This window comes from Ranitomeya variabilis, chromosome 2, assembly GCF_051348905.1.
Source record: "Ranitomeya variabilis isolate aRanVar5 chromosome 2, aRanVar5.hap1, whole genome shotgun sequence".
Taxonomy (NCBI): Eukaryota; Metazoa; Chordata; class Amphibia; order Anura; family Dendrobatidae; genus Ranitomeya; species Ranitomeya variabilis.
Genome location: NC_135233.1, coordinates 601712149 through 601734981, shown reverse-complemented (window position 1 = coordinate 601734981; position 22833 = coordinate 601712149). Strand labels below are relative to the sequence as shown.

General features: G+C 42.3%; 1 protein-coding gene across 1 annotated transcript in view; it reads right to left on the bottom strand.

Annotated features, from left to right (window-relative positions):
• CDH13 (cadherin 13) overlaps positions 1 to 22833 on the bottom strand; it is a 916091-nt gene that overhangs the window by 57472 nt on the left and 835786 nt on the right. Inside the window, exon 11 of the mRNA XM_077288603.1 lies at positions 12356 to 12498. Coding sequence (XP_077144718.1) covers positions 12356 to 12498 — 143 coding nt within the window. The remainder of the gene's footprint in view (positions 1 to 12355; positions 12499 to 22833) is intronic.

The following is a 22833-nucleotide window of genomic DNA, read 5'->3' as shown; positions in this document are numbered from 1 at the left end:
GAATATATTTGAAAATTTAGGGAATATTTCATGAGTTTTTGTTCAGGATTTTCACATCTAAGTCGAAGAGTTTGTAAAGTTATGTCCTGTCTAAGTGACCCCCTGTAATACTTTTTATTACCTGCGGAGGTGCTGTGAGTAAACACAACACGTAGTACCAGGTTTCTCCTAAGCTTTCAAATGATCTTTGGGTGCATCCCCACTTTGTGATCCGGAATTTGGACAATGCATTCGTCTAATAAATAGGATTTTACAAAATTTACAATCCCTTTAGAGGTTTATACTCAGGTTCTTTAATTTCGTAAAATTGCTAAGTGCTTGAAAAGGCAAGCAACTTTGCAATTTTCCATTTACAAAAAATCCTCTCCATTCTCAAGAACAGAGAGATTTCTAATTTTATTGTTTATTGTTTGTTGCCACCTCTCGGAAACTGCATTCTCCAAGCCAAGGAGAGCAGCACTTACAAAACATTTCGAAAGGAGCTTGTAAGTGCTGCTCTGTTGTTTTTGAGCTCCTTTGAGGCTGTAGGCACAAAGCCACATCTGCTTTCACCATGGGAGAGCAAACTGTTCAGGCCACCAGTGCAACTGTGTCACACGAACCATTGGTCAATCAGAAGTGCCCCGGGGAAACTGGGAACAAGCAGTGCACTCCTGAAAACACATGATTATGCAACTTAAAATTTACCAAAATTTCCCATAAGGGTGTAAAAAAAAGTATTGTATATTTGCTAAGGCTGGAATCATTTTTCTTGCAAGTTCTCCAATGCCCCCAACATAAGTCACAGAGGGAGGGTCCGAGTCTGCCTATCAGTGTCTGCCAACGACGCAGACAATTTACCCGAGCCTGGTCTCCGCAATATTTTAGGATGCTCAGTAGAGATAGCGTCTATAAGAAATTGGATACTTGATTACAATGTCTGCATGTCGGATTTAGACGCCATTAGGCGTATCATAAAAGCAAGCTATGATATGACAAGTGACACGCCATCCATTCCAACCAGCCGAGCCAAGAACGCAGATATCGCTTTGCATTGTGTCTGAAACTTCCCAAGCAAAACCCCACTCCTTTAATGAAAAATAAATTATTTTTTTCGCTTTTGATTGGACTAATTGAATTTGTAATATGAATCCAACACATTTCTTGGATCTTGATGTATTATTAAGAAAAGTCGTGAGACGGGATGGTTGAAAACACAATGGCGCATTTGAAATATGATCACAAAAGTCGCCTTTCATGCATTTAATTAAATTGCTGTCTTTAATTCTGAATGCATTATTTCCAGGCCGGACTGATAGTGTCTGTACGCGTCTTTATCTTTTTCTTCCTTTTCGTCATTGATATTAAAATGGGAAAAAAAAAAGTTTCGGAATTAAGAAACTGAGGACCGTAGGATCCGATTTTTTTTTTGCAGTGTTGATAATGTGGTTTTTGCCCTGCCATGGAAATGTATCTCTGTATTATTCAGGGACTGGCGGTAATCTAATGGAAACATAATGAGAAAGTCAATTAATGGCTTCTACTTTTAACTATTATTTTATCTCTAAAGAAAATAAAACGTTGATGTGCGGGGCTCAATGCAATCACTCTTGGAGTCACATTGTTTTATTGATGCCCAAAACTTCCCAAATTCATTTTGAATCATTAGATAGAAAGTCACCCGAAACTTCCCAAATTCATTTCGAATCATTAGATAGAAAATCATCACAATTTTGCCAATCTTCGTTGCACTGGATTGTTTATTTTCAATTCCTTAGAGGTTGGTTCTTACAGTTTTTAGGTGGGGACTTTCCACAACTGCACCCACAAGTCCCATTGTAGCGTAAACATTAGTGATGAGCGAGCATGCTCGGGTACTAACCGAGTGTCTTCGGCGTGCTCCAAAAATATGTTCGAGTCACCGCGGCTGTATGTCTCGTGGCTGTTCGACAGCCTTAACACATGCGGGGATTGTCTGTTTCTTAGGGAATCCCTGTCTGTGTTGCAGCTCTCTAACAGTGCGAGACATGCAGCCACGGGGACTCAAACATATTTTTCGAGCACACCGAAGATGTAACACCCCAGGAAGCCGGTTGTTACAGTGGTGTTGCCTTCCTTTCGGGGAGGGTGATGCCATGCCTGGAAATGAGGAGGATCCCTTTAACAGGTAGCATATACATGCAACATATGTTCTGATTCCAGGCCAGAAGGGGGAGCTCTGAACCCGGTATCAGGGGAGCTTCCCTAGAGATATATTCTGGCTTGAAGGAGGAGTTAAGCAGTCTGTAGCAGACAGTGAAGGAGAGAGGAGTGTGAGCAGGAGAGCTGGGGCCATGCAGCCATGTGGTGCTGCTGCTCCAGGCCAGAGAGGAGAAGCAGACAGCGTTGTATCTGTAGAATGTGCCAGAGGGGAGAAGCACAGGAGAATTAAGGAGCTGGAAGGGAGCTGCAACTGAGCTTCTTCCAGGCTGAAGAGCAAGAACCGGGCACCAGGAGCACGAGGCTGTGTGGAACTTTATGTCCCATAGCAGAACCAGAGGGCAGAAGACTTCAGGTCATCTATCCGCACCCACACCCGAAGGTATAGCAAAATACAGAGCCAGGAGTAGTGATAGAGACACCTGTAAAAAGGCTTGCGTTGCCTACCATGCGGGTACTGCCTTAGCACAGAGAGGACCTTGTGAGGAGCCATAGGCAGCAAGGGACTCGCCTTACAGTGCAAGAAGGAAGGCTTTCTAACCTCACCTGAAAGGAAGATCCATAAATGCTTCAAGGCCGACCGGACCTCACCAACACCTGTTACCGGTACCCTGGACTGTGGCCGTAAACCACCAGTAAACAGGTAAAGAGACTCCAACCTTGTGTCCTCTGATTCTTTCTGGAACCACACCATCTTTGCCTATCACACCGGGAGCCCTGGGGATTCAGCTTCACCTGTGGGAAGCCATACCATCCCTGCTGCAGTACCATCACCCCCAGAGGACCCCTTTAAGCAGCGTCGGTCACCCCTGACCGAATACCACAGGTGGCAACATGAACAATCTTTATTTCAAATAACCTCTTTGTCATGCTCACGCCCTGACTGGTGGGCGTTAGCTTGGGGGGTTTGTGGCCCCACTGAGCCACAAACCAGACTACCCTGGAAGGGGCATGACTATGACAGCTGCCTTGGTCTTCACTGGAACCTCTGATGGTGAGGTCAGGCTTGTGCGGCAGGCAGCTGCCAGGTGCTACTCCAGGGTGGTGTCTGGCTGTGGCTGCTGATCCCACTTGGAGAACAGGAACACTAGGACAGGTGCGGGCATCAGGCAGGACTAGGAGATGAGCACGGATGGAACTCAGTCGAGTAGGCTGGCACAGTTAAGACACAGGGCTGGCAGAAACACAGGGCTGGAAGAAACAGCAGAGACACAGGGCAGGCAGGAACGGCAGAGACACAGGGCTGGCAGGAATGGCAGAGACACAGGGCTGGCAGGAACGGCAGAGACACAGGGCTGGCAGGTACGGCAGAGACACAGGGCTGGCAGGTTCGGCAAAGACACAGGGCTGGCAGGTACGGCAGAGACGCAGGGATGGCAGGTACAGCAGAGACACAGGGCTGGCAGGAACGGCAGAGACACAGGACTGGTTGGTGTGGTGTATGAAGGAACAGGTAGGGACCGTATGGACCTGTTCACACAGGAGGTGCAGGTACGGATATGATGTATGAAGGAACAGGTTGGGACCTGTTCACACAGGAGGTGAAAGTAAGGAAACAAGCAGGAAGGAATGAAGTATGAAGAAACAGGTTGGGACCTGTTCACACAGGAGATGCAGGTATGGATATTAAGTATGAAGGAAAGGAGCATGAAGGAACAGGTAGGGACCTGTTTACACAGGAAGAGAAGTGCATGGCTGCAGATAGGAGTGGAAGAGCAGCAAGAGATAGCGCAGCAACAAAAGCTAAGCAGAGCGGAACCGCAAGGAATGCGGAGAGGAGCTGCAGCAAGAGATTACTGTAGCAGCAGAATCTAAGCAGAGCGGAACCACAAGGAATGCGGAGAGGAGCTGCAGCAAGAGATTACTGCAGCAGAATCAAGATCAAGGCAAGGCAAGGAGAAAAGCCTCTAGAGAGGGAGTAACACAGAGCAAGGCCTGGCAAACTCAGAAGCTAAACACAAACTGAGCTAACACATTGCACAGGCCCAGTCCACTGGGTGGAGCTGCACTTAATACTGGAGGCCTCTTGGTAATTGGTCAGGAACAGATTAGACAGGTGCACCTGATTCCTATAAGAACCAGAGAGTTCAGGTGTCTCCCCCTATGCACACAGCCAGGAAGCATGCAGAGGTCAGAGGCACAGAATATGGAGCTGGAAAGAAACAGAAACCACATCATGACCTGAAGCAGTGGGTAAGATAGTGTGAGAGATGAGAAGCCATGCCATGATGCCATCAGAGTTGTTACACTCTTTAAGGACCTTCCCTTTAATTTGGACGCCCAGGGCCACGGACCGGATCGCTGCCACCGTGACTTCCCCTTTAATGCCCACTGGACTTGATACCGAGTAACGCCTAGGCCCCGGCGGGGCGTTCCAAAGACACCCAGTTAGCACCCGAGCATGCTCGTTCATCACTAGTAAACATCTCTCAACTGAGTATGGAAAGATAAGATTTTTAATAAAGGTTTCTTCTCATCTTCTTTCTTCAGGAGCGCACCGTTCCCCTGCCTGTAGGCTTCCTGCCTTCCGAGAGTTCGGATCAGTGATCTGACTGAGTTACTGGTCCAAATTGTGCATGCTCTAATGCTGCAAGCAGAGGCAGATTTATGTCTACAGCACTGAAAGAGCACAGGAGAACTTATGCTGGTCTGATCCAATCATCCAACCAGCTTCAGAGCAGCGCTTAATGCTTCTATGGCACAGACCTTGTAAGGCGGCGCTGACCGCAAATGTGAACGTAGCCTAAGCGCTGTACTCCATGCCTTGGATATTGACCACTTTCTGGTGTAGAGTGGAAATAATTTTTTTCAATTAGAGATAAAATTGTAAAGCTGTTTGTTTTCACAATCACTGTGCAATTTTACTCATTTATGATCACGAAAAAACCCCATTAAAGCTGATCGTTTCACACCACTCATAATGGGATATGTTGAGCCAAGAGAAACGGTAAGGAATGACATATCTGAGCCAATAGTTTCCTAACAGCTTGAGTGCCTCACAATCGAGACGACGGCTATTAGTCCATCTTGACTTGATACAAGCAGATGTTGATGCCATTTATGGCTGAACGTCCCATTCTCAGAGTTAAAGGGAATCTGTCAGCAGGTTTGTGCTATGTAATCTGAGAGCAACATGATGTAGGGGCTGAAACCCTGATTACAGCGATGTGTCACTTACTGGTCTATGTTTTACTATTTTAATAAAATTAGTGTTTTATCAGCTGGATATTATCATTACAGGACTAGGTTTCACATGCCTCCTAGTCAACTACTCTGTGTAACTTCTCAGAACACACAAGCAAACTATCCATGGTGGCTTCCTGACTCTTAATGCTGTTGAAATTTTATCAGGTAGATGCTTTACTTTTAATGAAGATCATTTGCTAATACAAGGGTATGTCAGTAGTCTTTGATCACAATATGTCAATTTGCAAACCTCCTACTACCTTCTGCAGGATAACGCATATATGACATCACGCCGAGCCTATTTAGGGGCTCAAAGAACTCCAATCCAGAAGTCATAAACTACTGAGGTGGCACCTTACCAGATCCCTACCAATCTTTTTGATCATCTCTACTATGCAGGAGATAATAGTAGCAGGCAAGGGAAATAGTTTTTACAAAACTTTACGGCATGCCAATGTCACGGAACAATCCCAAATTTTCATCCCTTACTCTAGGCAGATCAAGTATTAGATATACACCTGCTGATAACATTCCTCTCCCCTCTACAAAATGAGAATCTTCAAACCTCCTAATCCTTTCTGGTGCCTCTTCTGATTTGTAGGCACAGCATGACATCATCGTTTCAGTATAACGTATGTATGACATCACGCCAAGCCTATGTAGGGGGCACGTCAAAAAACTCCAATCCAGAAATCACAAACTACTGATGTGGCCGCTGGTCCAGATCCCTGTCAATCATTTTGATCATTTGTACTATGTAGATGAAATCTACAGAGGATAATAAGAGGAAGAGTTTTTACAAAACTTCATGGCATGCCAATGTCACGGAACAATCCCAAAGTTTCATCCCTCACCCTCGGCAAATCAATAAGCTTTCTAATAACATTCCTGCTCCCGTACAATAGTATATCTGCACATGAGTAAATATAGTGTGCCAACCGCATTGTAATCATGTGTTCGCACGTGATAATTAAGATCGGAAATCTCTGTCAGATCTGGTAATAAGCACCGGAGCACAGATGCTGTATTAAGCACTGATTTCAGCACTTTAATTTTTAATCAAGGCTGCGTGATGACATATTAAAGCAATATTTTACCGGCAATTTATGAGATTGAAATAGCAAAAAGAGCTGCATCTGGAGCAAGATGCTTAATTATTGCAGTGGCGAGTAGGAGATAAGGACATTAATTGTGCTGCCATTAAAACTAATTGTCTACATTCTACCAAAACAGGTTGAAGTAGAATGCACCAATTAATCTGTGTAGAGAACACGGAAAATCCGGCAAGTGCTGGAATGAATCAGCAGGTATGATGGTGGAGCTGCTTCATACCCCAGGCAATAACCGGGTACCTGCTGTAGTGGAGTGAATTAGAGGGATGTCTCATTAGGATGGCCATATGTTTATATTAGGGTACATGGACTATATTGGGAAGAGGAGGTCTCCAGCTCTTCCGCATTGAGGAGAGGCTTCAGCTCTAGAAGTCTTGTCCCGACCATGTACTACAGTCATTCATTTGGCCACTTCTTCACATCAGGAGAAATCTCATAACATCTTCAACAGCCCCTGCCTCCTTCTTCTATGATTGGTCAGAGGAAGCAGGACTCACAGGCTCTCTAAGAGTGGGAGGGGAAGAAGGACTCAGGCTTTCTCTATGAGTGAAGGGTCAGCAGGACTAACAGGTTTCTCTATGAGTGGGTAGAGTAAGCATGACTCACAAGCTTTTTATATGAGTGGGAGAGGTAGAAGGACTCACAGGCTTTCTCTATGAGTGGGTGGGGGAAGCAGGCCTCACAGGTTTTTCAGTATGTGTGGGTGGGAGGTGCAGGAAACACAATTCACAAGCTTTCTCTTTGAGTGGGAAGGGAAGCATGACTCACAGGCTCTCAATGAGTGGGTGTGGGTGGGGAAGCAGGGCTCACAGACTTTCTCTATGACTGGGTGGAGGAAGCAGGACTCACAGGCTTTCTCAATGAGTGTGAGAGGAACCAGGACTCACAGGCTTTCTCTATGAATGGGAGGGAAAGCAGGACTCACAACGTTTCTCTATGACTTGGTGGAAGAAGCAGGACTCACAAGCTTTCTCTATGAGTAGAAGGGGAAGCAGGACTCACAGCATTTTTCTATGACTGGGTGGAAGAAGCAGGACTCGCAGGCTCTCTCTATGACTGAGTGGAGGACATGAGACTAACAAGCTTTATCCCTGAGTGGACAGGACAAGCCGTATTCACAGACTTTTTCCATGAATGATTAGTTGAAGGAGGACTTTCTTCTGTACTGGCAGCATTTAAACATATAAATATGTATATCTTCCATATGTATTCACTACAAACTGAAACAAATTAATAGAAAACTAAATATTCCCAAGTTCTGGTCGACCCTAGTGACCAGATAGTAATGATGTCATTATCCATAGGCTTGGGATGTAAGAAAGTCTCAGTCCTCTGTTCCCCTACAAATACCAGCAAATGTATTGAGGTAGCTGGTGAGACCAGTCTCTTTTTGATAATGAACTTGCTTCTTCTACATATATATATATATATATATATATATATATATATATATATATATATATATATAATTGTCATGGGTTTACTGCGACAGAGTGGGGCCAGAAGAACACATGATGATTTCACGTACTCCTGCACTGATTGGAAGCACTTCTCCATATTTAATGGTGCAGGTTTCTGTTAGCAGTGCGGGGGTTAAACAGTTCAGCTTGGAATCTATGAAGCTTTTCTGCTTGGGTGGTCTCAGCTGTTCAGTATTGGCCACTCCCCTCTGCTATATATATACTCGCCCCTGGCAATATGGATTGCCAGTGTTAATGTTGTACTCTCTGGTGTGGCTCAGAGGAAACGGTTGTTGATAGAGGCGTTTTGGAGTGTTGATCTGTGATTGTTGCTTGGTGTTTCTGCTGTGTGCAATTCCTCATCCTCTCCTACTTCGTTTTCCTTCCTCTTCTCTGGTATTTTCATTTATTCATGTACATCCTTCCTTGTTAGTCTGGTTTGTGTATATAGATTCACTATTATTAACCACTTCCCTGGGTAGACAGATATATGGCTGATTCAGGAGTTGAACAAGGTATGTGGCCCTGGCAACTTCACCATCAGAAGTAATCCGGGGAGCGGGGATAGCTATGGCGCCCCTAGCGTTAGGGACAAGGAAGGAGCCTCTGGCCCTGGGTATTCCGACAACAGTGTTGTGACAGAAATTCTTCATTTCTCTTCTTGCTTTCATTCTCCCTCGATATTGTAGGACCATGAGTCCCAGTATGTCCTCATTGTATAGCACCGGTAAGACACCAGCATGATTTCACTAGCGCAGACTGAACTTTCAAACAAGAGCCAAGCAGCGAGATTGAGGTCAGAACACCGTGGCAGCCCGATATAGAAAGTATTGATGAATATCCCTGCAGCTTACAGCAACTGGCTACATCATGCAAATTTACCAACACAGGCAAAGACATTTGTATGCAAATAATATAAAGCTGCGCATCTGCAAAACTTCAACAAGCCCTCTGAGACCAAGCGTGACCCTAGTGAAATTACTTGACTCGACTTGCATTAATGATGCAGCAGATATGTGAGCCAAAATATAATATGAATAAAAAATTAACTGCAGAATAAACAAATCAGCGAGTGCGCAATTCACATTCTGGGGCAAGTGTTTGTTGGGAAAACTTCTGGTTTCTTAAAGGGATTTGTCATCAGGTGGACTCTACTGAGTTTAGAAAGTTGATAGATCAAGAGCTTTGCAGTTTAATTATCATTTACTTCTTACATTCTGAAAAGTCCTGGAGGCGGAGCTTTGACATAGTTGCATAAAAAGGGTGTTTTTTAAGTTTAAGGAAGTTTTCTAGCCAAAATGTATGGGACCTACTGGATTCCCATATTGCAGGGAAGGAACTTTCATCTCTCCCAATTCCAAAACCCTTTGGTGGTTATGATAGAACCGAGTCTGGATAATTTGTCAGAAGGTGAAGATGAAGCTAATGCAATTGACACCTTCTAAAAAATTAGCAATTTTTTTTTGCCAGAATCAGAATTTGGGTTATTTTGATTCACATGAATCCATCAAAATGGTGATCTTCCAAAGACCTGGAAGGGATTAGAATTAAAAAAGACAAAATAAACCCTTTATCCTTGCCATTCTTCACCTGTTCTTATCCCGCTTCTGCCTATGCCATAGCTTTTTGGTCCTCCTCTCTGGTCTTCTGTTCTACCAGTGCTCTAACCCAGCATAGAAACCATTCCAAGCCTCGTGATTGGCTTCACATGGTCACGTGAGTGATGCATGTCATGGCCTTAGCCCTGAAATGTAGCGATGGAAGAACAGAAGTCCGGTTGGCGCAATTGGACGTTCTTAATTTGAACTGAATCAATTCAGATTTAATAAAATCTGAACCAAATTTGAGATTTACTCATCTGTAACACCTAAACATTTTGCTGGGACACTATTGAAAGCGAACCACAATAGGGAATGGAGGGACAAAACTGTTCCCAAAATGGGCATGTGATGTGGCGTTCCTGTGTTTTGAGGTGCTCCTCAGGGGTGGGGTTTAAATATTTTAAATTACATATTGTAAGTGTTGGTGTGCATGGATTAGGTGGGCATGTATCGGTCTTAGTTGAGAGACATTAGAGGTAGAAGTCACACCTACATCTTGGTGCCTAAAGGGATCCAAAACCCCCTCTGACTAAATGGCACATTGTAGGCGTGGACCTTGTCACAGATTTTACATTCAGCCAAAAAGCTACAAATTAGTCTTCCGGGTTATAAACAGGGGACATAACAGAAGACCACTAGTAAAGTCTATCTTCTCTTTATTTTTGCAATCTTATCACCGTGAGATGATAGATCGTCCTGCCATCTGTACTGTGACCCGAAGTCGTTATCATTTTATGTATCGCAGTTCAAGTATGGCCTCTCTGATTTTTAGAAGCGGAAGGCTTGAAATGCAAAAAAAATCACTCTAAAATAGAGAAAACTCTTTATTAAGTATTTTTTTCTCATAATAAAAACTGGAGTTTTTCATGCACATGTGTTATAATCTGGTGGCCTAAGAGCAGCATAGGACGTACTCTGGAGAAGGTGGTACCTGTACTGACCGCAGACCCTGAACCTAACACCGCAACTAAAAGTAGCCGTGGAATGTACCTAGCGCTCCCTAGACATCTCGACACAGCCGGAGGACTAATTACCCCTAGAGATAGAAAAGGGAAAACTATCTTGCCTCAGAGAAAATCCCCAAAGAACAGGCAGCCCCCCACAAATATTGACTGTGAGAGGAGAGGGAAAAAACATACACAGACTGAAATGAGAATTTAGCAAAGGAGGCCACTTCTAGCTAAATAGAAAGGACAGGACAGAGTACTATGCGGTCAGTATTAAAACACTAGAAAATATCCACCACAGAAAATACAAAAACTCCACAGCTAACTAAAGACATGGAGGGTATATCTGCATCTCCAGAGATACCAGCTTGGCTAAACAAATCCTTATACAGACCAAGCTGGACAAGACAAAACATGGAAAATAACTGAATAAGACCACAGCATGTGGACAGCAAAATCAAGGCCAGAACTTATCTTTGTTGAAAAGAACTGCAAAGCAGAAGAGACCAGGCAGGGATGTGAATCCTCCAGGAACAATGGACAACTGGCACTGACTAAAGGGTGAAGCAAGACTAAATAGCCCTGTCCAAATTGCAAAAAGTGAAAACACCTGATAAATGCTGTGATCCAGAGACAGCAGCGCTACCACTTACAACCACCGGAGGGAGCCCAAGAGCAGAATTCACAACACACATGTAGCACTTCAGCAAAAGTCACCCGTGTCACCGCATGGGTACGGAGATTCCTGGCGGGAGTTGATATGGAGGACACATGGTTGTAATTGGCGCTTAGTCCCAAAGTTTAAAATTTTAACATTTCTGGTGTGGTTACAGCTTAAAGGGAATCTCTCATCTGGTTAAGGCAGCATGAAGCTAAAAACAGCTATGATATTGAAGCCATGTACCGTATATTTTCTCTCAAATACAGTGGGTTTCCGAGACTAGCAGGTTCTAGGGAGAGAGTCCCTGATTCCAGGGATGTGTCATTTACTGGACTGCTTGATGCAGTTTTGTTTTTTTCTGTTGAAGATGTTGCAGTTCTCAGAATGCTGAGTTGTGCATAACTCGCCCACACTCCTGATTGACAGCTTCCTGTGTACACTACATTATCAGCTGCCAATCAGTGGTGGGGGTGTGGTTACACAGATTAGCTGGACTAGTCTGCATGTGACACATAGTCCTGTAATGATAATGTTCTGCTGATGAAATACTGTATTGAAACGACAGCACACAGTCCAACAAGTGACACATCCTTGGAATCAGGGTCTCTGCTCCCTACATCATGCTACTCTCAAATTACGTAGCAAAACCTTCTGACAGTTTTCCTTTCATTCAGTTTTCCCATAATCAATACTCATTCCCTACCTGACTGCTTGGGGCCCCACTACCCATAGCAATGGGCTCCACAGTAATGGGTATTCCAGTGATCAGACCCCTAACAATTTGACGCTCATAATAACCTGTCCCATATACTGTATACTGTAAGTGATACAATGGACCCCTTAATGGGTGCACAAAACTAACAAAACTGTGATATTATATGGTAACACAGTGCCTATGGGTCCTTATCAAAGTCTCGGACGGTCAGTATTTAGTATCTTTGTGTCACATTATTCTATAATAGAACCACTGTTTGCTACGGTACTTGATAAATATGCAAAATTGAAGGTAGTACCTAAAATAAGATTACAGGCGGAAAAATTACAGGCATTCATCCTTCATATGACCATGAGCATGAGCCCTAAAATAGAAAACAGTTTATACTTTCCAAAAATCTAATTTTTAGGTGTTCCCCTATACCTAAACTGCAAAAGGACTAAGGCCTCTTAGTATATATTTTTTTATAGCGGACACAGGACGCTCAGTACCCACCATTGTCTATTGCAAGAACAAGAGAAGTATAAGTGCTGTTATGTACAAATGAGGATTCTCGGTCGAGTGGGGCCGTTGTGTTGACTGTTCCATTCACTGGGTTAATAGAGAGCCAGCCTGCATCATCCTTTAGCATGGAGAACCTGTAACAACAGAACAGACAAATTTATACTTTTCTACTGATGCAAGAAATTGACTCAGAGTATCCAGAATTCTGTGGTTTAATAACCAGCAATAAACCAAGAAGGAACCAGAAAAGGAGACCAAAGGATGAGCGCACCCAGGGTGGCCATGATGGCAGTACAGGGGGTACAGCAGTCAGATGACCAGTCTAATGAATCCTCATGTAAATGGTCAGTCCCCATTTCTTTGCGACCAAAATAAGGGTACTTTGTTATGGTAAATATTTATATTTTGCTTTGATTATTATTTAGACAATTAAAACTACCTATATATCTTTGATAATTTTGTATTTAATACTAACTTTATAAGTGCTATTTATAAAAGTAATAACATAGTGTGTTGTACCTTACATAGAGGTGTCTTTGTGTTAAAGATTCCTTTTGTTTCTGAAAGTCTGGTTAGAACCAGTTTGAAAGGAATTTGGCAGAATCCATAATTTACGATTTTGTTACTCCCAACTTAAATGTCTTCTTTCTTATGTAAGGGTACCGTCACACAGTGCCATTTTCATCGCTACGACAGCACGATTCGTGACGTTCTAGCGATATCGTTACGATATCGTAGTGTCTGACACGCTACTGCGATCCGGAACCCCGCTGAGAATCGTATGTCGTAGCAGATCGTTTGAAACTTTCTTTCGTCGTCTAGTGTCCCGCTGTGGCGGCATGATTGCATCATGTGACACAGGTTGTATACGATGTGCGCACAGTAACCAACGGCTTCTACATCGCAAATACGTCATTAAGTTATCGCTCCAGCGCCATGTATTGCAACGTGTGACCGCAGTCTACGACGCTGGAGCGATAATCATACGACGCTGCAACGTCACAAATCGTGCCGTCGTAGCGATGAAAATGGCACTGTGTGACGGTACCCTAAGAATCCATTCCCACTTCTCCTTATCTTTGTGGTTGTAATAAAAACTTGTGACTGGGCATCTGAGACTCAGACAAGCTCATATACTAACAGACACTGGTTGTGTGCCCTTGTCTCCAATCGATTATCTCTTTGATTTGATCAAAACTGGCAAACATGTGAAACCTTTTGAGTTTCTCCTAAAGCTTTCCATATAGATTTGCATATCAACTTTCTTTTCTGTTAAGCCCTATACATAGATGGCACAATGGAAAGAGCAATGCATTGTAAGTATTAAGGGAAAGGACATTCCAGCACCTATAGTGCTTGTAGAATGCTTACGAAAAGAAACCTCCCACTAATAATTTAATGTACAGTGAGTTAGAAAACGTGAGAATTAGGACAGTTCATGGGCATAATAGGCTGATGGGAACCAAAAGCAGTTTTCACGTATTGTGCAGGATGAGTGTTGAAAGCTTTTCTACACATTTTGTTTAAAATTACAAGCATTAATGATCCTGGAGATGACCGACTGTAAATATTTGGTGACAAGATGGAAGATAAGAGAGATGGAAAGGAACATTATTTAATTGCGCCTCGTTCATACCACTAATAGTTCTGTCCTCACTTCACATTTCCACATGGCACCGATCCCCGTGTGTGGGTAGTAAAAGGAAAACGTTATCCTGCAAATGAGCTGGCTTCTATAAAACTAGACTGGATTATTATGTATTAAAAACAAGACACTAGAGTGTAATGATTATAATATAAAACCACAAGTCATCCATCACGGGGGCAGCACAATATTGCAAAGTAACCTTATGACTGAATATACTAGATGCAACGTTGGCAATCAGACTCCATAAATCTTCCTGTACTGTACAGACCACAATTACTGGAGTAAGAAAAGGTTGTCATCAAGATAAAACAACTTTTATAGCGCACTTTCAAAACAGTTGACTACTCATTATTGAGTCGTCATCGATCAAGATTAAGAAAGGTCTATCCATTCGTGTATCTATCCAACCAACATAGATATCTCATATTTTGTGGAAACACACAACGATGGCCCCGTTACATCACCATCGAAAAATCCATATTGGGTCAACATTGATCAAGATTAAGAAAGGTCTATCCATCCATGTATCCAACCAACAGAGATATCTCATATCTTGTGGAGACACCAAAGATGGACACGTTACATCACCATTGAAAAATCCATGGTTAGATCTTTACTATAGAGTAACCAATGGATAGGCTGCGTGTAAGTGAAAATGTTGAAGTTTCACAAAAGTTAGACATATATCAATCTGCAATCTTGCATCCATTGGGCTCCATTGTGCCTTGGAACAGCTCCATCACTTTTGAGTTTTTTCAAAATGTCAACCTTTGTATTGAATGCACAAAATATTATTTATTTATGGAAGTCCTTACCTATGAAGTCTCGGATCTTTGCAATTTTTCGGGTTTTACTAAAACAATTGAAAACACTAATAAAGACAAGTTCTCTACAGACACAGAAAAGCTCAGTGCAACAAGATGAAATACTAGGCTCAATCAGATTTTGTAAGTTGTTTTGGTCGAGTTTATCTAAGATCAGAAAGCTGATGGCCAGCTTCAGCCATAAGGTCAGAGAGAAAGCTCTAGTCAGCCGGGCAGAAGACCAAACAAATCATGGATTTGCATTTTAAAAAGAGAAAATGGCAATCAGACTTGGCCAACAAGTTAGAAAAAGGAGGGGGAACCAAAGACAGCAAAGTGAAACATATTGAACATATTCAGTTCACCGGCAATAGGAAGAACGACCGCCAAATTATTGTTGAATTAGGGGCATTTGCCAATTTAATTAGTATTTTTTTCCGCAGCTTGTGGGCAACAGATCCAGAGAAGTCGAATCTTTGTTTTGCTATGGTTCGTAATTTTTTTTTCCATTGAGAATTAGGTCATGATCACATGAAGATGTAAAGATGAGATACTTTACAAAGAGCATCAATCAATAAAAAAAACTACACAATGAGTCAACAATGGCGTAGATAAGAGGTTTTGAATTCTCCAGGTGATGAAGGAATAAGAATGTTATCACTGTCCATGAGGGGCACACACAACGACTGCACTGAGTTCACACTATGATGTCAAGTTTTTGGTAATAGGACAGAAATGGAGAAAGCCCAAACAAGAAAATATCAAGAGACCCAAATGAGGATGGTGCAAGGATTTTGTACCCAGAACCAGTGCCATATATAATACAAAAAAGAAAGGGGCTACATAGCAACAATTAAAATTGGACCTGATTAAGGTGCATAGTTTAGGGAGGAAAGATCAGGTGTTGTCCAACAATGCAATTAATAAGAACCTTAGACCAGTTTCTCTACCAGGTTCTTGCTAAAATACATTTTCCGGAGTCCTTCACACATTCATTCTACTCATTGGTAAAAAAAGAGGCAATCAACCAGCCTACAATCTTTTTTTCCAATGAATTTCCATGGGCTGCCTCTATTTATTATACATGAAGAAAAGTGAAACACCTGAAAATTGTCAGGGAGCAATAAATCAAGCACTAAAGCAGAGAAACTGGTTAACATCCTGCTACCAGTGATGTCATTAATCACATGTAGAAAATGTATCTGTGATGTCATTAGTGACACATTGGCATATTTATTACTCCTGATATCAGTAACATGTTGGCATCTTATAACCCAGAAGTTTGAAATGAATGGGAAGGATATGTCACTCCTGTGCTGCTGCTGATGAATCCACAATGGTTTCCAAAGGATACAATTTATTAAACAGGTTTACAGGGTCAAAGCGTTTCGAGGTCACTCAGGACCTCTTCATCCGGAGAGAAACATCAGTGACCAGTGATGTCATCAGTGGCTCATTAGCATGTTTCTTTTACAAGTGATGTCATCAGTAAATTAAATTCTTCATGACAAGCAGCCTACAAAAATGGCATTCCCAAAACAAGCAGGCACATTGAGTGAACATCTTCTGTCTGTGGTATTATAGTCTGTTTCCCTTCTTTCTCTGTTTTGTCAGGCGACATTTGACTGCCGATTCTTAGACTGACAATAATTACTCGATGTCTTTCTCCGTGACTTAAACATAGAGATTACCATTTATTTTGTAGCAAGTTTTTCTTCAAAGAATCCTAAAACAATGCTCAATTATTCTCTCAAATCCAGTCCTTGAAAGAAAAGACACACGGCTAATGAAATCATAAGAACGGTAAACATCCCCCTGTCATGCTCCTCCGCCATCACCGACAAAAACCACAGGCGCGTTTGCCAAAATCCCTCAATGTCTTTGTTTCTCAGTGTGAGATGTTGTTTTTTTTCACGAGAGAATGGATTTCATTTACCATTTTCCAACTCAATGTACTCACTCATCTATAGCAACTCTATTAGGACAGTGAGCGGCGAATAATAGGTGATGCACCCTGGGTATTTTCACCGGAATGTAGAAAATAATTAGAAATTTTCATTTCTGTTCTTTGTGCTGTGCTCTATGCAAAAATATCATTAAGTCAAAAGAATTTAGAGGCAATGGATGGGAGTCAATGCAAATGCAATGGAGGTGAGTCAAAGCAGTGAATGTGGGTCAACACAATGGACAGGGGTCCATGCAAACACAATGGAGGTGGGTCATGTGGGTAAACGCTATGGAAAAGGGTCAATGCAATGGACAGGGGTCAGCACAATGGACACGAGTCAACACAATGGACAGGTGTCAATGCAAATGCAATGGAGGTGAGTCAGGTGGGCCAATCCAATGGACATGGGTAAACACAATGGATGAGGGTCAACACAATAGATGGGGTCAATGCAATGGACAGGAGTCAATACAAATGCAATGTACATGGGTCAATGCAATGGACAGGGGTCAATGCAAACACAATGGAGGAGGGTCAGGTGGTAAATGCAATGGACAAGGATAAATGCAATGGACAGGGGTCAACACAATGGACAGGTGTCAATCCAAATGCAATGGAGGTGGGTCAAAACAATGGACCTGGGTAAACACAATGGACGAGGGTCAGCATTGTGAATGGGGGTCAATGCAATGGAGGTGGGTCAATGCAATGGACAGGGATCAAGGCAATGATCGGGGGACAATATTATGGATGGTCAAGGTGATGGCTTGTCTCCAAATTCTGCTGATTTCAGTCTGATTTATTATCAGTGGGACATGCCGAGAAATGAGTCCGATCCACGTAGGCGGCACCGAGCATCTTATAGGATCTGATGCTAATGTATTGGTGACAAATAATACAGGAGGCATCAGAGGTCTTGGGACAGAGCACAAAGAAACCTACGCTATAATAGCCAAGTGGTTTTATTATTATGGCTGATGAGTGAAAAACCAATATATCTAAACTGTCAAAATTTCATTGAATATCCTTTTTTGGACCACTCTTTGGACTTTTTCTTTTTTCTGCATATATAATTTATAGTATTTCTAAGAAGGATAGATTTATATACAATAAACATGGCTCGTTTTGCCATTAAGGACTGTAAGAAGCTATAAAACTATAATTCCATATTTCCATTACATCTTATTGACTAAATAACAATAAAATATCGTCTTTACATCCGTGACTTGAATTAGAATTTTGTAAAAATCATGTATTGCATGCATAACATGCCCTTTTTACTGGCATAGGTTGTAATGAAGAAAAACGTGTTTCTGTCAATTATTTCATGTTTTATAAGGCTTTCCAGTTATTTTACTGCCATATAAACAACCCAGTGATTGGTGTCATGCCCATTTTTATTGTTAATACTTTGTTCCAGAGTCTAATCTTCTCGGATTTACTCTGCGGTAATATTTCGTTAGTAGATAATTGTCCAATCTACTCCCTGTGTCGATGCTCCGTGTAATTTTATCTGCTTGTCTTTATGTAGCTATCACAGTGCACAAGGATATGGACATCTTGGGTCTCATTGGGGGCATTGCCTATATTAGGGTCGGACTCCCGATGTTCAGTTTTTTGCCCCTTTCCTAAAGAATGGGATTTTGAGTGCAAAAATTCCCCAAATAAGTGCATTTTAAAGGGGTTGTACCCTTTAGATAGTGTTTAGCCCCAGTCGCAGTTTGTTAACAAACCGTGCCGTACTTACCTTGCCCAAATCCACCGGTGAGTTCCGGTATCTGGCATTAGCTGTGACACTGACGTCACGTCGACAGACAATCAGTGAGTTTGGTTGTTCAGAGCTACTCAACTCACTAATTGGTTGCTACACTGTCAACGTGACGTCAGCGTCTTAACCAATGCCAAAAATGGGGAGCAGTGGGGGAGACTCACTTGTGGACCTGGCGAAGGCGAAGGCGGCAAAGGTAAAGAATGTACATTTTTTATATTTTTTATCAAACTGCATCTAGGGACGAACAGCTTTCTGAAATGGAACAACCATTTTAAGTTAAAAGAAAATGCCACCAAAAGGTGGACAACCCCAGAAGGTAGAAGTCTTAAGAAATGGTGGACCTACCCCATCTACATGGCACATGGGCATAAATACTGATAGCAAAGCAATTCTTTTGAATAAGACCTTAGTGGTAAATGATTGGCATCAAAGTCACCTCCAAGTGTTAGTGCGTTCTGCTAGATCGGAGGTGGTTCTTCTGCTCTTGTCCTAGTTCTACCTTGGTCTTAAGACAACCTCATGGTAAGTCGTAATATAATTCAGGTTTGGTGAAGGTGGCTAGTTTTTGCTTTTGTGCTCTTTTACTACTCTGGCAAGTTGGACACGTTGCAAAAGAACACAAACGGAGTCCATGCTTGACTCACTGTAATGAAAGGCTTCATCAATGACATGTCTGAAACCCATCAAACGTATTGGGAATATTATATCAGTGTCCATACAGATTTAAAATAACCTAAGTTGAAGATTATTAAAATATCCCATTTCCTTGCTGCTCAAGTGCCAGGAATGAATTTAAAAAAACATACGGTACTTATTTTTCCAGTTTTAATTGATAGCACAAGAAAGGTTTTCTCATTTCCTACGAGTAGATCTATACACAATGCTTGCAGATAACATATTCGGCTGAATGAATTGATTAAAGGAATTTGTACGTGTGCCGATCCAAGCAAAAACAGACAAAGGAAAGGTATATAAGAAATAAGAACCACACACACAAGGTCCATCCATTTTTACTTAATGAAACTGAAAAGATTGAGTGTTTTCTTACAAAATAAAGTAGAAATGTGTCAGCTTGGGGACGAGAGACAATTCATGATAAAATAACTGGTTCTCCTTATCGGCTAAGACCAAAGGCAGATCAGTGCTGATAGCTGCTATTATTTGCAGCCTGGCTGAAATGGAAACACCAGATTGGAAATCATTTTCAATTGTAAAATAGAAGTCAGAGATTATTGTTTCAAAGTTTATAGTCTATGATGGGCTTTTTTAACAGGTAAAAATGTCAGTTTGTGGTGAGGAAAGCAATGAATTTACATTTGTCACTCTTCTGAAAATTCTCTCAAAGTTTTACTTACTTAATCCATACTTTCCAGTTCTATTAATCCATTCTTCAACATGTGTAGATCTCGGAAAACAATGGGTACCTGTATGAGCATGAGTAGAGTGATAGCTCTCCCTCTACAGGAAGCGGTTCATTGTCCCTCTACAGGAAGTGGGAGAAGGTTGTTGTTTCTCTACAGGAAGTGGAAGTGGGTCATTGTCTCTCTACAAGAAGTGGGAGTGGGTCATTGTTTCTCTACAGGAAGTTAGAGTGGGCCACTGTCTCTACAGGAAGTTGGAGTGGGTAATTGTCTCTCTACAGGAAGTTGGAGTGGGTCATTGTCTCTCTACAGGAAGTGGGACTGGGTCATTGTCTCTTTACAGGAAATGGAAGTGGATCACTGATAGAGATGAGCGAATTTGATCGGGTCAGGACTTATTCGGCAAGCGATAGTGCTTACCGAATAAGCTGCAGAGAGAACCCGACTTCCTGGATCACTCCAGCTGATGATATGTTCTGCTCCACAGCTGCATGTGTCACGGCTGTGTGACAGTCACAACACATGCATGGAGAACCTGTTTGTTGGGCTCTCCATGCATGTGTCATGACTGTCACACAGCCATGACACATGGAGCTGCAGAGACGAACAACTGATCAGCCCGAGCGATCCAGGAAGCCGGGTTCCCTCTGCGGCTAATTTGGTAAATGCTATCACTTGCCGAATAAGCCCTGACCCAATCAAATTCACTTATCTCTAGTCACTGTCTCTACAGGAAGTGGGAGTGGGTCATTGTCTCTTTACAGGAAGTGGAAGTGGATCACTTTCTCTACAGGAAGTGGAAGTGGCTTATTGTCTATTTACAGGAAGCGGGGGAAGGTTGTTGTTTCTCTACAGGAAGTGGCAGCTGGTCATTGTCCCTCTACAGGAAGTGGGAGTGAGTAATTGTCTCTCTACAGGAAGCAAGTCATTGTCATTGAGCAACAGTAAGCATGCAGCCAACCATCAGATATATAGGTCATCGTCTCATATCAGTCACATCAGCTAAGATCTGACTTCATCAAAATTAAAATTTTTTGGGCAGAGCTGTTTAGGTAAAGTGGTCTCATTGGTGGAAAGGATCCATGAATCCCTCCTTATATCCATATTAACATATCTTATAATTTAACTTTCCTTGAAGCAGAAGACTTGTCTACTCATAGGTCCATGACATAAAATCATAACATCAGGGTTTTGCAACTCACAGAGGGAAATTATTTTCTCCAGGATGGAAATGAATAGGTGCTAGAAACTACGAATTGAATTTGCCAGTTGGATCAATAGAATTTCAGAATGATAGTGGGATGCACATATAAAAATCAGGATGAAACAGCACGAAAGCACTTACCAAAGCAGCTGCTAGTGGACGCATTCAGCTCCTCTGTCTCTTACCATTTATAGAGCTGCACATTGGCCGTCCATAGTATTCTAAGCTGTGCGAGGTGTATCTGTAAATATGCACTAAGGGGCGGCACAGGACAAATCAACATCAGGGCTGATGAGCAGATTAAAGTATTAGCATGTTCTAACTACTAGAGATGGAAGGTGTCATCAGAAAATTAACTATTTTTTAAAGGGAACCTGTTCCGCGAAAAAATGGGGGGTTAATCTGCAGATTAATAGGGTTCTGAACCTGCCCAGTGCCGGTACTGCTCTGGGTATAAAGAACGGCAGCTGTAACTGCACACCCAGCACTGAGTGACAGCCGGGCCTAAAGCTGAGCGAGCTGTCAATCAGCGCTGGGTCGTGGCTACAACTGCCGCTCTGTATACACTGAACGATATAAAGCTACGAAAGTGAAATGGTTGTCACAAGATCGACAATAATCCTAAAAGTGCACACAGTAAAATCCTAGACTCCAACTAGCCTGCATCAACCAGGGTTTAAATAAAGGGCTAAATCAGAATAAAAACTCGTTAAGCCTAGTTACACCTTTGCTATATCTCTGTCTGGATGAAAGGGGTTTCCTCTTTAGGCAAACCCTATGTTAGAGGCTCACTTGGTGAGGTGGGTTCACTAAGTCACAAGTCAAAACACCACATGGACCAAATGTACAGTGCCTTGCGAAAGTATTCGGCTCCCTGGAACTTTTCAACAAAGTTGAACAAAATTTATTGGTTATTTTAAATTTTTGTGGTAATTCAAAAACTGAGAAGTGGGGCGTGCAATATTATTCGGCCCCTTTACTTTCAGTGCAGCAAACTCACTCCAGAAGTTCATTGTGGATCTCTGAATGATCCATTGTTGTCCTAAATGCCTAATGATGATAAATATAATCCACCTGTGTGTAATCAAGTCTCCGTATAAATGCACCTGCTCTGTGATAGTCTCAGGGTTCTGTTTGAAGCACAGAGAGCATCATGAAGACCAAGGAACACAACAGGCAGGTCCGTGATACTGTTGTGGAGAAGGTTAAAGCCGGATTTGGAAACAAAATGATTTTCAAAACTTTAAACATCCCAAGGAGCACTGTGCAAGCGATCATATTGAAATTGAAGGAGTATCAAACCACTGCAAATCTACCAAGACCCGGCCGTCCCTCTAAACTTTCATCTCAAACAAGGAGAAGACTGATCAAAGATGCAGTCAAGAGGCCCATGATCACTCTGGATGAACTGCAGAGATCTACAGCTGAGGTGGGACAGTCTGTCCATAGGACAACAATCAGTCGTACACTGCACAAATCTGGCCTTTATGGAAGAGTGGCAAGAAGAAAGTCATTTCTCAAAGATATTCATAAAAAGTGTTGTTTAAAGTTTGCAAATAGCCACCTGGGAGACACAAACATGTGGAAGAAGGTGCTCTGGTCAGATGAAACCAAAATCGAACTTTTTGGTAACAATGCCAACGATATGTTTGGCATAAAGGCAACACAGCTCATCACCCTGAACACACCATCCCCACTGTCAAACATGGTGGTGGCAGCATCATGGTTTGGGCT